The sequence below is a fragment of the Syzygium oleosum genome, unplaced genomic scaffold (assembly GCF_021117445.2).
Source record: "Syzygium oleosum isolate NSW1041296 unplaced genomic scaffold, Sole_v2.1 Sole_v2.04, whole genome shotgun sequence".
In the NCBI taxonomy this organism is placed as follows: Eukaryota; Viridiplantae; Streptophyta; class Magnoliopsida; order Myrtales; family Myrtaceae; genus Syzygium; species Syzygium oleosum.
Window position 1 is genome coordinate 3,640,927 of NW_026607488.1, and position 15,616 is coordinate 3,656,542.

The 15,616-nt window shown below is 37.0% G+C and overlaps 1 protein-coding gene across 1 annotated transcript in view; it reads right to left on the reverse strand.

Annotated features, from left to right (window-relative positions):
- LOC115674504 (uncharacterized) overlaps positions 1-11,625 on the reverse strand; it is a 32,176-nt gene extending 20,551 nt beyond the window's left edge. Inside the window, exons 1-5 of the mRNA XM_056310953.1 lie at positions 11,031-11,625; positions 6,149-7,466; positions 5,760-6,026; positions 5,353-5,671; positions 4,094-5,262 (exon numbers count right to left, since the gene is read on the reverse strand). Coding sequence (XP_056166928.1) covers positions 4,094-5,262; positions 5,353-5,671; positions 5,760-6,026; positions 6,149-7,466; positions 11,031-11,509 — 3,552 coding nt within the window. The 5' untranslated portion in view covers positions 11,510-11,625. The remainder of the gene's footprint in view (positions 1-4,093; positions 5,263-5,352; positions 5,672-5,759; positions 6,027-6,148; positions 7,467-11,030) is intronic.
- Between the last annotated feature and the right edge of the window lie 3,991 nt (positions 11,626-15,616).

Genomic DNA, 15,616 nt, shown 5'->3' on the forward strand with positions numbered 1-15,616 from the left:
AAACATTCAAATTTTAAAATTGAAATATGTGAAAGACAAAATACAATAATCCATTTAACGACTTTGTCCATTGACTGAATATTTATAAAATAACTAATTTAGTATATTTCAGGATGGGAAACAAGAATCGTGGGCTCTTAAAAGTAGCAGGTTCTCTGGACTTTATTTAATAGTATAGATAATCGTTAATAAATATCCCCCTCTTGATGATTTGGTCCTTTTTTGACTCTCTCTTTAGCGCTCCGTCTCTTATCCAAGGAGGTCTTCCTCCACTAGCATTTTTTTTTCAAGTATTTAGTTTCACTAATAAGATAAGAAGATTTTAATAACAATCTAAGGATCGAACAAATAATTATTTATGATTTGAAAAATGAATCGATTACATGTTAGTGCTAAATCATGGTAAAAATTTTGTTTGAAATGATGTTGTAGATAGCAAAGTGTGACTTGAAAAACATGATTTGTTGTGGATTCTTATGCCTGTCCATTTTACTATACAAAAATTTGGAACACGAGTATTGCATGTGGGTTAGTCATATTGCAATTTTTTAATGGAAAATGGAAATAATAGTTTTAGTTTTTAAATCATTATTTTGTTTCTCTATATTCCATTTCAATGGGCAACCCTTTCGAAACAAGAAATAAATGCATTGATAAAGCAGAAATTTTTACTCTCATTTAGTGATAAAAAATTATCTTGATATAAAATGTTTGAATCTACAAATCCCCGAAAAGTCAAGACATAAACATATTGGTAGTCAATCAAAAAGGTCAATAAAATCAGGATTTATTTTCATTAGATCTTTTTGGTGTTACTTTTGAGCAAATATCACATAACAGTTTCCGAAACTTCTGTATGTTGTTGTGTTCCTTATTAATCTAAAGTAATATGCCTCAAAATGATTTATTGTGCCTTTAGGTCATTAGTTGCACTTTTAAGTATATGTTCACTTGCATAAAAGTTACATTCTGACATAATATATGACTGTATGTTCAAGCAATATTTGCTTTAATTTATTTATAGATAGTCAAGCATTATTAAAAAATCACTGGGGTTTGCTCCAGTGGCCACCCTTCCTACTTGGGAAGGGGGCGGTAGGGAGTTCGATCTCCCACCTTCTCGGGGGGTTAGGGGTGGAGACGTTTAGTTTCAAATATGAGTTTCGAATCCCACGCCCTAGAAGAAGGCAGGGTAAAAGTCTGAGAGTGAGTTGAGAGTTATAATAGGACAGATAGAAAAAAAAGTACTATTAAAAGGCTTGAATCCAGGTGGTGGCAATATGCTTTAGTCAACTAGTCAAGCCCATTGGTGGCCCAAAATACAAAATTGTCAAGCCCACTATACATGCATCCGCCGGCAAAACAAGAAGTAAATGTTTCAGTAGAACATAATTATTGCTTAATTTGGGGAAAATTGTCCAAAAAATCATAAACCTTTCAATTGGGTCAATTAAACCCTAAATATTTTTACTTTTTGCCAATTGAGTCCATCCGGTTAATTTTAATCGGAAATTGCTCGTGTGAATGCTAATAGTACCACGTAGGACAACTGGAGCTGAAGTGGATGCTTTTTTTTTTATAGTTTTTTTAAAAATTTTGAATTTCTTATAATTTTTTATTCTTTTCTTATCTTTTTTTCTTTTTCTTTCTTTGTTTTCCTTTTTTTTTTCTACCAAGTCCAAGGAGGGTCGTTGGTTGACCTCGTCGACCATTGGACGAGGGCCACGAAGCCCTCGCCAATCACAAGCAAGAGTCCCGGCCCTCGCCGATCACAGGCAAGAGTCCCGGCCCATGCCCAAATCTAGTGAGGGCCGAGACCCTTGCTAGTGGCCCTCGCGAGGTTTGGGCGAGGGTCACGAACCTCACATGTGATTGGCAAGGGCTTCATGGCCCTCACCAAATCCAGGTGAGGGCTGCTTGCGACCCTCACCGTGCTTGGAAGAAAAAAAACATGAGTAAAGAAAGAAAAAAGGAAAATTTAATAAAAAAAATTATCCTCTTCAATGCAAGCCGCACCATGTAAGATGGTTAGAGTCCACATCAGCAATTTCGAGCTAAAATTGACTGGATGGACTCAATTGGCAAAACGTGAAAAGGTTTAGGATTTAATTGGTAAAATCGAAAGGTTTAAGAGTGAATTAGCAAAAGTACAATAGGTATATGATTTTTTGGACAATTTTTCCCTTAATTTGCAATTAGTTAAATTATATCTGAATTAAATTACACATACACTAACAGAAATATTAAAGAAACAGGCAAAACATTACTTGAGAGGCCAACAACATAATCATAGGAGTTAGCTCATCATCATAATATCAAATATATATATATACCACGAAATAGCTGCCCTTTGTTCACCATTCATTTCCAATGTGGTGACACGTGACAAATTAATCTAATGAGCTCATTTTTTTTCTTTCGTCCAGCTATGGTCAAATCATTTGACATTATTTCTCCATAGCTCACTAATGAAATTATCGAATCAAACAATCTATAATTACTATTATTATATGTATAATATTAAATTTATGTATTAATAATGCCTATGAAAAAATTAAAAAAAAATAGTAGACAAAGACATCATATGATGTTTTTGAAAACTGTAATTTGTAAACTGTTATCTAACATCTTCTCTATGAAAGAAAATTTTATGAATAATATTTAAAGAATGATTAAATGAGTTTATTGACAATATTAAAGAACCAAAACTGTCCTTCACCAGAAAGGCAAGTAGAGATAAGTGACTAAAATTAAAAAGAATATGCGACCCAAGTACTTCAAAGTACAACAGATAATGAGCACCTCAAAAGAGGGTGGAAAGATTGCTTTCGGAGCCGAAAATATCCAACACCAACAGAAGAAGTAGAGAGAAGGGATTAATGTAAGGAAAAAAAATCAGCTACATAAGAAATTATTTTATTCAACTTTAAGAGGGCGGACATTGTGTAGCTTTCCTTACCCAAAAAAAAGACATTGTGTAGCTTAAGAAAGGAAGCAAAGCTTCCCCTAATATATAAGGCTTTATTTTAAATTTTCTTCCTTCATTTACTAGCAAAAGGATAGATATTCATATTCCGCTCATGTTTATTCATTAAGAATTTTTCTTTTAAAAAGTATTTGTGTAACTACATCTGGCTCTTTGAAGACTTTGGAATGCTCAACAGAAAGAAGATACTAGGACATCTATTATTGAAAGTAATGGGTAAACATGTTTGATGGAAGTTCCGAATCAAACAAAGTCCTTATTTATTTAATATCTGAAATATTAACTCCTCCCTATATTAAATATTAGGGGTAATTGCTCAAAAACCCCTTGAACTATAGCTCTCTTGCAAAATAGTTCCACACTTTGAAAATATCATATTACCCTACTAAACTTTGACACCGCTGCACAGTAGTATGCAAACTTTGAAAAGTTATAATATACTCCCCAAACCTTCATTTTTGTTGCAGCCATTATTTTTTCCATTTGTATGGCCGTTAAATGTGATTCAGAAAATGGATTAACTCACTTTGAACAAAATAACATCTACTTCATGGTTTATGAAGTTAAGAAAATAGGGAATGATGCATGGTTAATAAGAAATTCGGTCAAGAAATTGAGTCAGACCATTTTAGGTAACACCTAAAGGCCATGCACATTAAAAAACAAACGAATACAACATAAATCAAAGTTTTTTTTGGGTGGGGCGAAGGTGGGGGCTAATCTATAATTTTAATTTTTGGCGGTTATTGCGCAACAGCGCCAAAGTTTAAGAGGGCAATCATTACTAAACATTATGACATCAATATAAACACATATCATACTACATAATATCCAATACACAATTATATAGCAAGAAATAAATTTAGAAGCTACAATTTTTATACTTTTACTTGTGTATTTATTTAATTAATACAAAACAACATTTCAAATTCAAAAGAACATGTGGAAAGAACACTAATGTATGTGTAAATTTCAAAATAATATTCGACTTTTTCAATTTGTGTAGTTTTACCAAATTATAGCATCATGCTGAGATTAAAACAAATCAATTTTCAAACCCGTGCATTCACACACATCTACTGTATATTGATGAAGAAGATATTGCACCTTGTTTGATGTATCCAGAAGAATTACATCTTTGTAACGCTTCATAGACGTTGAACATGTGTCGATCCACAAAGAATCCTTGATCAAGTCTCCACAGCCCTCTATTTGGACGCGACAATCATCTGGTATATTTGTACGAGATGCATCAATCAACCTTTTCAATGACGGGCACTCTTTGACGTCCAAATATTTCAGAGACTCCAGCTCGTTAAGGCCCTCCACATTTGCAAGTACATTGCACCATTCTATTTTCAACGTCTCCAGGTTCTTCAAGTACAATAATCCACCTATATTTGTCAGAGATTCGCAATAACCAATTATCAAGATTTCCAATGATTTCAGAAGACCCATAACTTGTATCTGAACTAGCTCTGGACAACCCGACACATCCACTTGATGTAGCTTCATTAATTCCAAAGGAATTAATAATCTCTGAAGCCGTTTACAATTGCGAACATTAAAACACCGCAGTAGTGGAAGTCCATCGAGTGGAATGTCTTCCATTCCACACGAAAAAATGTCTAATTCCAACAAATTTCTCAATATCCAGTAGGAGGATGGACGCTGCATGAGGGATTTTAGGTCTAAGGCAGACAAAGTAAGCTTTTCCAGATGAGAAAGAGAAGCCAACTTTGGAGGTGCAGGTACATTTAGCAGATGTAACTCTAACCTTTTCAGTCTTGATAACCTCTCAATCCCCCTTAAGTTGCATCCTATGATTAGGTTTGATTTTCCTGTAATACAAGAGCCATCACTAAGGTATAGTTCAACCAAATTAGTAAGGTTCGACAAATTGGGGATTGAGATCAATGATATAGAATGAAGATATAGAGAGGTCAAACTTGTGGGAAGCTCCGGCAACTCATGAATGTCATGACATTCCCGTAAATAGAGTTCTTGGAGATGACGAAGCTTGTTGATTGTCCTTGGAATTCCACAAATAGAGGTCTCATTTAATTCTAGGGTTCTTAAAGATGACAATTCTCCAATTCCAATAGGAATTTCACTTATCTCACTACACCTAGTGAGATACAGCTTTTCAATATTTACCAATGTGCTGATGTTACTAGGATATTGCCAGTCATGATCCTTCCAACCAACATTCTGACACAACAAGATTTGTGATGATTTTAACTTTCCAATGAAGTTAAGTTCCCTTATATTCGTGTCTGCGAGAAGAAAAATTCTCAAGTTTCAGACTACATATATTTGGATTTTAACTTTCCAATAGAGTTTGCAAGTTTGGTAATGTTCCGTACCTGATAACCGTAACTCTATCAATGAGGCTAAATTGCCGAGTGAGCTTGGAAGTTCTCTCAAACTTGTACATCCATCCAACGAGAAGTGCTTAAGCTTTACTAGTGCCCCCACTTCTTTAGGCAAATATATAAAATTACAACACCTTTCGATGTTTAACTCAATCAATGACTGTAGATTTCCAATGAAGCTTTCAATTCTCTTTAGACTAGAGCACTGTGCAAGAGTCAACCTCTCTAAACCCGAGCATTTAGAGATGTCTGGGATCGTTGTTATGCCAGAACATTGAGTAATAGATAGAACTTTCAAATCCTGTGACCTCTATAAAAATGGATGGCATGTCAAGTGTAAGAACCATTGCATAATATACATGGAAACTATTAGACTAAAATTAAAACATGTAATTTACCTTGATCAAGTCCCATGCTTTTGAATCATCCTTGAAGTCAATATCGTTGAGTTTACAAACAACAAGACGATCCAAATACAACTTGTCCGCCGTAAAATCCCAAGGAGAATGCCAAGAGAACCATATCAAATTTGAGCGGCACTTTGCAAAGTCCCCAGCATAAGTTCCCTTGTATAACTTGAGCAATTTAAGGTTTTGTAACCTTTCAAACTCTTCATTTGTAATCTCAAATGGTACACGCTTAAGCCCTTGAACCTCACGCTTCCTCTGCAAGTGAAATTTTGCAATGACATGAAGAATTTGTCAACTTCCAACCACTATGTTTTACAACTCGAATGGGCAAGAAAAAATTGATAAAGTTCCTAAACAAGAAAGGAATTCTTATTTACCTTTATGGTTCCTATGATATGAAGGGCCTCTTCTACAATCCAAAATCTACTATTCTTTCCAAGGTCATCTTGACCGTCTTCACGAACAATTTGCCTTCCGAGTGCTATTAGTTGATCATGCATCCAGAAATTATCGTTGTCCAATATTTTTATCAAGCACCTCTCAGTAAGGACTTTAATTCCTCTTATAGGATAATATTGACAATCGTCCCATATGTAAATTGCATCGGTCTTCTTCTCATTGAAAAAGAAGCATGCTATATCGAGAAAAATTTGTTGCTGATATTTGTCTAAGTTATCATAGCTAATTCTCAACTTCTCTAAAGTCTTTTCCTCAGGTACTTTCCTTAATCTGACCGATGTCTCTTCCCAAAATGCTTTTTCTTCCCCCTTAAGCAAGGAACCTACGACTCCAATAGTCAAAGGAAGTCCTCCCAAAAGTGAAACAATTTCTATGGAAAGCTCACGATAATCATCCGAAGGACAATCTTTGTAAAAGGCATGCCGACAAAAAAGCCGAAGTGCAAGACCATCATCCATCATTTGCATCTCATACCGTTTTATTTTAACTTTAGATCCCTCATCTTGCAAAGTAACAGATCCCTCGGGATCTTGTAGAGTATCAAATCCCTCGTCCTGTAGAGTATCAAATCCCTCATCCTGTAGAGTATCAAATTCCTCATCTTGCAGGATATCATTGTCTCTTATTGTAAAGATTATCCTAGATTCTCGATATAATTTAGAATTTCCTAGCACTTTCTTATCATCATCTTGCTGAGTATCAAATACCTCATCTTGCAGGATATCAATGTCTCTCGTTGTAATGATTATCCTAGATCCTCGATGCAATTTGGAATTTCCTAGTAATTCCTTAACGAGCTTTTTCTTATCAACATCGTCCAGAACCACAAGGAACTTATGTTTGCTGAGTGTTTCCCCAATCCTCTTCTTTCCTTGTTCAATATCCATGAATTGTTCAACAGATCCAGAACCAACTATATGAGATAATAATTTCTTTTGCAACTGGACTGTGTCCTCATCGCTTGACGAGCTTTTTCGGATGTCCTCGAGGAAGCTACAATGCTTTCCAAAGTGGCAATATAGTTGATTGAAGATGAACTTGGCAAAAGTTGTTTTACCAATGCCACCCATTCCGTAAATTCCAAGGAGCCGCACATCACCATGGTTGACATCTAAAAACTCAGTCAAGTCTTTTACCCGGTCATCAAGTCCAACTAAATGTTCAGTCAATGACTTTTGTTTTATCTCCAGCTTTTCCAATACCTTTTCAACAACCGATTCGACAATCTCTGCTTGGCTGTAATATACAAAAGCTCTTTCATTAGTTAACTAGATTAATCTCGTACCCATGCATCACAAGTGGGATTGTCATAATTTTAACAATAAGATTGAAGTAAATCACAAACATATCTAAATACACCGAATAATCAATATAGACTAATTTAGTAGAATTCACTTGATGTGTCGTATATTTGTGATTATAGAAATATCTAAAGCCTAGAATAGTGGCTTGCATGGTGGCCAAAGTTACCTAGTGAGCTACTATATCGTGCACAAGCAAAATTTTGGCATTTATAGGTAGGCCTAGAAAAAATCTCAGCACTCGTAATAGGAGAATCACGAACCATGATAACGTATACATCTGCAATGTCATCCATTGAACGCCAATTTGGTGAAAAAAACATAATCCCAAAAAAAAAGCCCAAGATGTTTTTATTGCCTTAACTTATGCATGTAAGTCCTCTATGAATCTGATTATGTCAAGTGTAACGGCATTTAAAGAGCCATGTCACATTAAGATTTGTTCGAGCCTGAAAATCAAGAAACTCAACTCCCATGGAGTTAACTTAATGGTTAAGGAATTAATATATCACTACAAAAAAACTGGATTTTTGCCACGAAAATTTGCGACGAAAAAATTTTCGTCGCAAATTTGCGACAAATTTTCCAACGAAAAGTAAAATTCGTCGGAAATTAACAACGAAAAATTTTTCGTCGCAAAATTGGTTGGAAATTAGCGACGAAAAATTTTTCGTTAGAAATTTCCAACGAATTTTGCGACGAAAAATTTTTCGTTGGAAATTTCCAACGAATTCAAAAAAACCCGGTATTGTTCAGCATTTTTAAAATTCGTGGGAAAATTCGTTGGAAATTTCCAACGAATTTTCCCACGAATTTCAATTTTCCAGGCAATTATTTTAGTGTGTACAATTTTCGTTGCAAAATTCGTGAGAAATTTCCCACGAATTTTGCAACGAAAACCCTACTCCTTCCGTATTCAACATTTTCGCGCTCATTATTGCCGTAACGATTCTCAATTTCCACATTCTCTCTCTCTCTCTCTCTCTCTCTCTCTCTCTCTCTCTCTCTCTCTCTCTCTCTCTCTCTCTCTCTCTCTCTCTCTCTCTCTCTCTCTCTCTCTCTCTCTCTCTCTCTCTCTCGCGATCGACGCCTCCACCTGCTCCACCGCGTCCGCGTACTGGTCGACGCACTCGCTGAGGCACTGCTCCACCGCCGGGCCCAAGCTCCCCCCGCCGCCGCCGAGCATCCGGCCGATGAAGGGGGCGGTGTCCGTCGCGTTCGCGGCGGCGAGGTCGAGTGTGACCGCCGTGAGCCAGGCCCTCGCCATGGCGGGCGAGCTCGAGCTCGCCCAGATCTGGGCGAGTTCTGGGCGACCTCGAGCTCGCCGGCGACGAGGCTGGGCCTCGCCAGCCATGGCAAGGGCCGAGCTCGAGGTCGCCCAGAACTCGGCCAGATCTGGGCGACCTCGATCTCGCCGGGCCATGGCGACCTCGAGCTCGCCGGCCATGGCGACCTCGAGCTCGCCGGCCATGGCGACCTCGAGCTCGCCGGCCATGGCGAGCTCGGCCTCGCCATGGCCGGCGAGCTCGAGCTCGCCCAGAACGCTCACCATGGCCGGCAAGCTCGAGGTCGCCCAGATCTGGGCGACCTCGAGCTCACCGGCGACGAGGCTAGCCCTCGCCGGTCATGGCGAGGGCCGAGCTCGCCATGGCCGGCAAGCTCGAGGTCGCCCAGAACTCGCCCAAATCTAGGCGAGCTCAAGCTCGCCCAAATCTGGGCGACCTCGAGCTCGCTGGCGGCGAGGCTGGCCCTCGCCCGCACAATTTTTGTCACGACGAAACTAATTTTGCCACGATTTTTTGACCAAAAACAATTTCGTTGGATTTCCAAATTTTTCGTTGGAAAAAAGTTGTTTTTTTGTAGTGTTTCCAACGAATTTAGTCACGAATTTTCCAACGAAAAAAATTTCGTCGCAAATTTCTAACAAAAATTGAAATTTTTCGTTGGAAAAATTTGCGACGAAGAATTACCGACGAATTTTTTTTCGTTGGAAAATTCGTTGGAAATTCGTTTTCCAACGAATTTTTCCCAATTTTTCGTTGGAAATTTCGTTGGAAAAAAGATGTTTTTTTGTAGTGTATGTGTGTAGATTACGCGCACAACACACGTTTGATTCTCCACACCATCAAGTGAAAACATTCTTATGTCTGGGTAACCAACCTGAGTTTTGGCTTGCCGCTTACCTGGTCCATAGAGTCCATATAGTTAGTAGAATAAGCCATAGCCTTGGAATTTACCTATTTAAGGTGAACTTCCTTGTCAATATAAAAACAAAATAGAAAAGCCATCTCAATTTTCTTTCCAATATATTTATCTTTTGCTTGAAAATCTAAGATTCTCAATCGGAATGTTGGTCACATTGACTACATAACCCAAAAGCATAGAGATTGCCAACTCTAATGAATTGTGCAAAAACATCTCATTTACATAGGAGAAGCTGATGGGTGCCCACATGTTATGAAGTGTGTAGCAGGCGTTAATTCACCATATGATAGATTTAGGTTTATCAATTGACAGCCAAATTATGGTTGTTATTGATGAATGAGAAAAAACATATTAAGTGGTTAATATAAAGCCAAACGATGACCCCCAAAACAAGATACAAATGACATGCCATGTCACTGCTGTGCCCCAATTCATCGATACCTCATGTTCGAGCCATGTGCCCCACTATTCATTTCCACCTTTATTAATTTGGATTAGATTAGATAGGTGATTACTATTTCAAGGTTTTTTAGTTTGCCTGATACAACCGAAAAGAAAGGTGGAAAGGAAAATAACAAGGACAACTTGCAAAAATCATTTTCCACACTTATCCACTTGTATCTCCACATTTTGTAATATACAAAATGAATCCCCTATTTTCACATTGTTATTTTTCAAATTGCACTTGTCGCCATAACTTATTGACCCAATTTCCATTTTCCTCAAAATTATCATCACCATTCTCTTTGACCTGTCACCGTCAAGCTTTAGCTGCAGCCTGTCCTCGATCGCTACCTACTAGTACAGAGAATACATTAGGTGGGCCGGCCACTCCACGTCACCGTACACTAGCCCAATCATAAAGCAACACGTGGCTCCACGTGGAGGCCGGGCCTCACCTTTCTTCTGAGTCAAATTTTTGCCTTTCTCTTCTCTCTTCATTAATTGTGGCGTCCTTCTCCTACCATTCGCACAAAAAAGCGGCCTCTCTCTTCAATGATTGCGATTTTCTCCTTCCCCTCTTTCTTTTCTGGACGCCAACCTCCTTTTCTCTACAGCAAAGACCTCTCTCACCCTCTCCTTAATTCAAATTTTGGATCTCTCCCTTCGCTCTCAGATTTTCGCAAGGTAATATTTTAGCGAAGATGTTAAAAGCAGCGGATGTAAAGTTGAATGAGAGCACCAATTGCAGTAGTTTTCAATATTTTCCGTTAAAAAAATGAATAAAAGAAATCATTCAACCGGGCAACATGATATCCTCTAAAAAAAAAATCGAATCTTAAAAGAGTTTTACCTTGATTTCACGTTCAATCCCTTGATTTTACCCACTGCTGCAAGAGCCGCTCTCCATACCCTGACTTCATCAGGAAACTGCTTCTCGTGCTCCAGTAAAGCAACTTCATATTGTGGAGTCTTAAGTTTGACGTCCTCAGGTTCTACATCAAGAAAAATGGGAAGGATACATTTTTCGCCCTCGGACTTAGACACTTTATCCACTATCTGTGCAAGCTCCCAAAGGCACCATTTACTGAAAGCATAAGTGCGAGAAAAAATAGGTATATAGATTATGGAGTTGTTGATAGCACCTAGAAGGTTCTCATAAATCTCTTGGCCGACGCGGAGTTCATCGTCATCTCGGAATACACGGACTCCGACATCTATTAAGTCGTGGTAGAGAAAGTCTGTGAATCCATTACGAGTGTCAGGTCCTCTGAAATTTAGAAACACCTGGTACTCACCTCCTAATGATGATGCCGCATCACTATTTGCCATAGCTAGGAAGCTTATTACTTCTGGATATCCCTCTCTCCCTAAAGAGAAAGAAAGGATGGTGTGGCGTGGGCCAGCTAAGAAATGAGCTGAGGGTTCGGATATGAACTAGGCAAATGAGTGCCAATACCTTAAAACCTTGGCTGGCTCACTTTAAAGTTAAATTTAATTGTAAATTTTCCACCTAACGTTCTCATTTGCAAGTAGACACCGGTCAAGGAGAGAGAGAGAGAGAGCACATGGGCGGTGGCAGACTTTGGACTTTTGGAGGTTAGCAAGGGGAGAGAGAGAGACGAGGCTTATCAGCATGGGGAGTCGCTGCAAATAATGGGTCATGCATTCTTTTTTCAAATTTTTTTATGGATATAAAAGGTCTTGTGCATTTAATGGAAAATTAAAAAAAGAGGGCGGTGTGCTATTGTAGACTTGTAGTCCTTGATTTTGGATGGTTCTTAATTTGGCTATTAACATTGTTAGACTTTTAATGTTTGTCTTTTAAGTTTCTTGTGATAATCAAACTGTATACTTTTTGTTTAAGTTGGCCCTCCTATTATAATATTTGGCCCTCGCCCACAACCAGTGAGGCCACAATGACCCCAACCGCGATGGCCCTAGGGCCCTTGCCCAAGCAAGGTCTTCTGGCCGGCGAGGGCCCTCACCTCGGGTCAGCGGCCACAATGAAAAAAACAGAAAAGAAAAAATAAAAAAAATTACAAAAATTGTCTACGTTAGTACCAATTATGCAATATAGGATGACCAGTGTCTACATTAGCGATTTCCGACGAAAATTGACCGAAAGGACTTAATTGGCTAATTGTTCAAAGGTTTTGAAGTAAATTGGACAAATTGAAATGTCTATGAATGAATTGACACAAATACAACAAGTTTGAGACTTTTTTTGGTAGTTTTTTCTATTTTTAATGGATATAAATGGCCATGTGTATCAACGGCAAATAAAAAAAAGAGGGTGACTTGCTATTATAGTCCTTAGTATTGTGAGACACAGAATGGAATAAGGAGTTGCTAAGGGTGCAAATAGTAACCATTCTGCTCCAAAAATCAAATTCTTGCCAGAAATTAATTTCTGGAATTCTTGCCAGAAATTGATTTCTGGAGAAGAAATCTGTTTGGTAAAACATGACTAATTCTGCTCCAGAAATTGATTTATGGAATAGAAATCTATTTTGATTTGTTGATTTTTTTTGCACCTAAAAAAATTTAAATTTTGCTCAAAGTGGGTGGCCACAGGTATTATAAGCCATTTTGTAAAGTTTTGAAATTTTTTATTTTTTAAATTTTTTTTGGACACCTAAAAAAGTTAAATTTCACTCAAAGTGAGTGGCCACAGGTATTCTAAGCCATTTTGTGAAGTTTTGAATTTTTTATTTTTTTTTATTTTTTTTTATTTTTTTGGGCACTTAAAAAATTTTAAATTTTACTCAAAGTGGGTGGTTACATGTATTCTAAGCCATTCTGTGAAGTTTTGAAATTTTTATTTTATTTTTATTTTTTTGGGCACTTCAAAAAATTTAAATTTCACTCAAAGTGGGTGGCCATAGGTATTTTAAGCCATTTTGTGAAGTTTTGAAAATTTTTATTTTTTTTATTTTTTGTAGGCACCTCAAAAAATTTAAATTTCACTCAAAGTAGGTGGCCACAGGTATTTTAAGCCATTTTGTGAAGTTTTGAAATTTTTGATTTTTTTTTGGGCACCTAAAAAAATTTAAATTTCACTCAAAGTGGGTGGCCACATGTGTTTTAAGCTATTATGTGAAATTTTGAAATTTTTTATTTTTTTTTATTTTTAAAAAAAAATTTCACCAAATTTCATATTTTCCCGAAATCAGACTTTTTTTTATTTTCTGGAAATTTTTATGAATTTTTCTAGAATTTTTCAATTTTTATGCATTTTCTGAAAAAAAAATTGTGAGAAAATAGGGAGAATGCATTCCGGAATCAAGAAGCTACAAAAAGTAGCTTTTCTTTTTCTTGCCAAAAACTCATTCTGAAATCAAAAATGCATTCTGGAATCAAGTATTTTTGACAAACGCATTTTTATTCTAGAATGCAAAAATCGCTCCAGAATGCATTCCGGAAATTTTTTAACAAACGCCATTCTGTTCCGGAACAGAATTTTTATTCCGGAATGCATTCCATGCGCACCCTAAACATACAAGATTTGGTTTAGTTGGGTGATGATTTTACCAATAATTAAGGAATCAACACTTCTTTTTATTTATTCCAGTAGATACTATCATTATTGTTTCCCTTTTTGAAATGCATTAGCTATTACGCGGTAAAAGATACTCACTCGGCATTTCAAAGGTATTTTGAACGGGAATGATTTTCTCAGTTTACACCAATCACAACTAAATTAATCCAACATTATTTAAACCCAAACAAAAGATGTAATTGAAAAAAGAAAATCATCACATTGTCCACACAAATCATAGAGCGTCTTCAAATGGAGAACAAACACTGAACCAACCGCCTCCTAAAAATCCAAACAAACTCAGCCCGCATTCCAGCTAATCACCAGATTTTCTCAAGAAAAACCAAGTTTTCCCGCGAAAGCAAGAGAAACAGGGAAAGGGCAAAAAACAAAAAGGAAAAAAAAACGCATAGAGCAGCCCCAATGCCTGGCCCTAATTATAGCTCCTCCCGAACAAATGCCCCATCGACAGTATTCATGGATATAACGTACACCTCCGCGAGCTCTCCCCTCACTCCATAAACTCGTCTTCTTTGTTGGAACGGTAAAGATGTCAGATCGTTGTAATTCCAATATAATAGGAGATCTGACTACGACGATGTAACTGGGTTATGCGATAGTTATAGTTATCAAATTAATGACTGTAACTCTGTGTATTGCTCTATATTAAAGGATAATAAATCCTCTCAAAGAAGATAAGATGAATTGGGAATTACCACCTTAGATGTAAGCTTCCAAAGGATTATATTTTTGGTCGTCTAAACCATGTAAACCATCGAGTGTTCATCTTCTCTTCTTTTCTCTCTCTTCTATACATGATCATCATAAAACTTGTATCAGAGCGAAACACAATTCTAAGGTCGGCTCCATTGTCAATGCTTACGCTTGTCTGTTGGTGATTGAGAAACAGAATTTTTTATTGTTGTCGCAATATTGCACTACCAGCAGCCCATTATGAATTATTCATGTAATCTTATTCTTCGGACCGATTTCTCTTGATTGAGGACGATATGTTATTAGACTCGATTGGTCCTAAATAAGTTTGCTGAACTTTGTGCTCTTTTTCTGTTTAACACTATGGCTGATAACAATAAATCTATTTCTAAGATGTCCAATAAACTTACAACTATTATGTTAAAAAGATAATGACATAAACAGTCTCTGAATTTTGGCTCAATTTGCAATGTAGTTCCTAAACTTTTAATTTGTTCAATGTGGTCCCTAAATTTTTTTGTACATGTTCAATTTAGTTCCTAAACTATATGAAAATGTTCAATGTTGTCCTTCCATTAATTGAAGTTCAGGGACAACATTAAACATTTTCATATAATCCCGGGGCTAAATTGAACATGTATCAAAAGTCCATGGACTATATTGAACAAATTAAAAGTTAAGGGATGACATTGCAAATTGGGTAAAGTTCATGGACTACATTAAACAAATTAAAAGTTTAGCGACCACATTGCACATTAGTCCAAAGATCAGGGACCATTTATGTCATTTTCCCTATGTTTCATGAGTATAATTATTTCCCTTGGTCTAGAGCTGTCTCTATAGCTCTTCGGGGTAGATCGAAATTGGGTTATGCGAGTGGTTTTGTCAGAGCACCTGCATCTATAGATGCAAAATTCGTTGAATGGTAGGCAAATAATAATATGGTCATGTCTTGGTTGTTTAATTCAATGGAATCTCAAATTTATGAGATATTTGCTTATTCAGAGACTGCCAAGTCCCTGTGGGATTCTTTACAGGATATGTATGGCAATGTTGATAATGCATCCCATGTTTTGAGTTGCAACAGGATTGAGCAACCACCTAATCAAACATTCACCTAATATTTTGATAATCTGAAAAAGAAGTGAGATGAATTGCGACAGTATCGACCACCAGCTTAGACT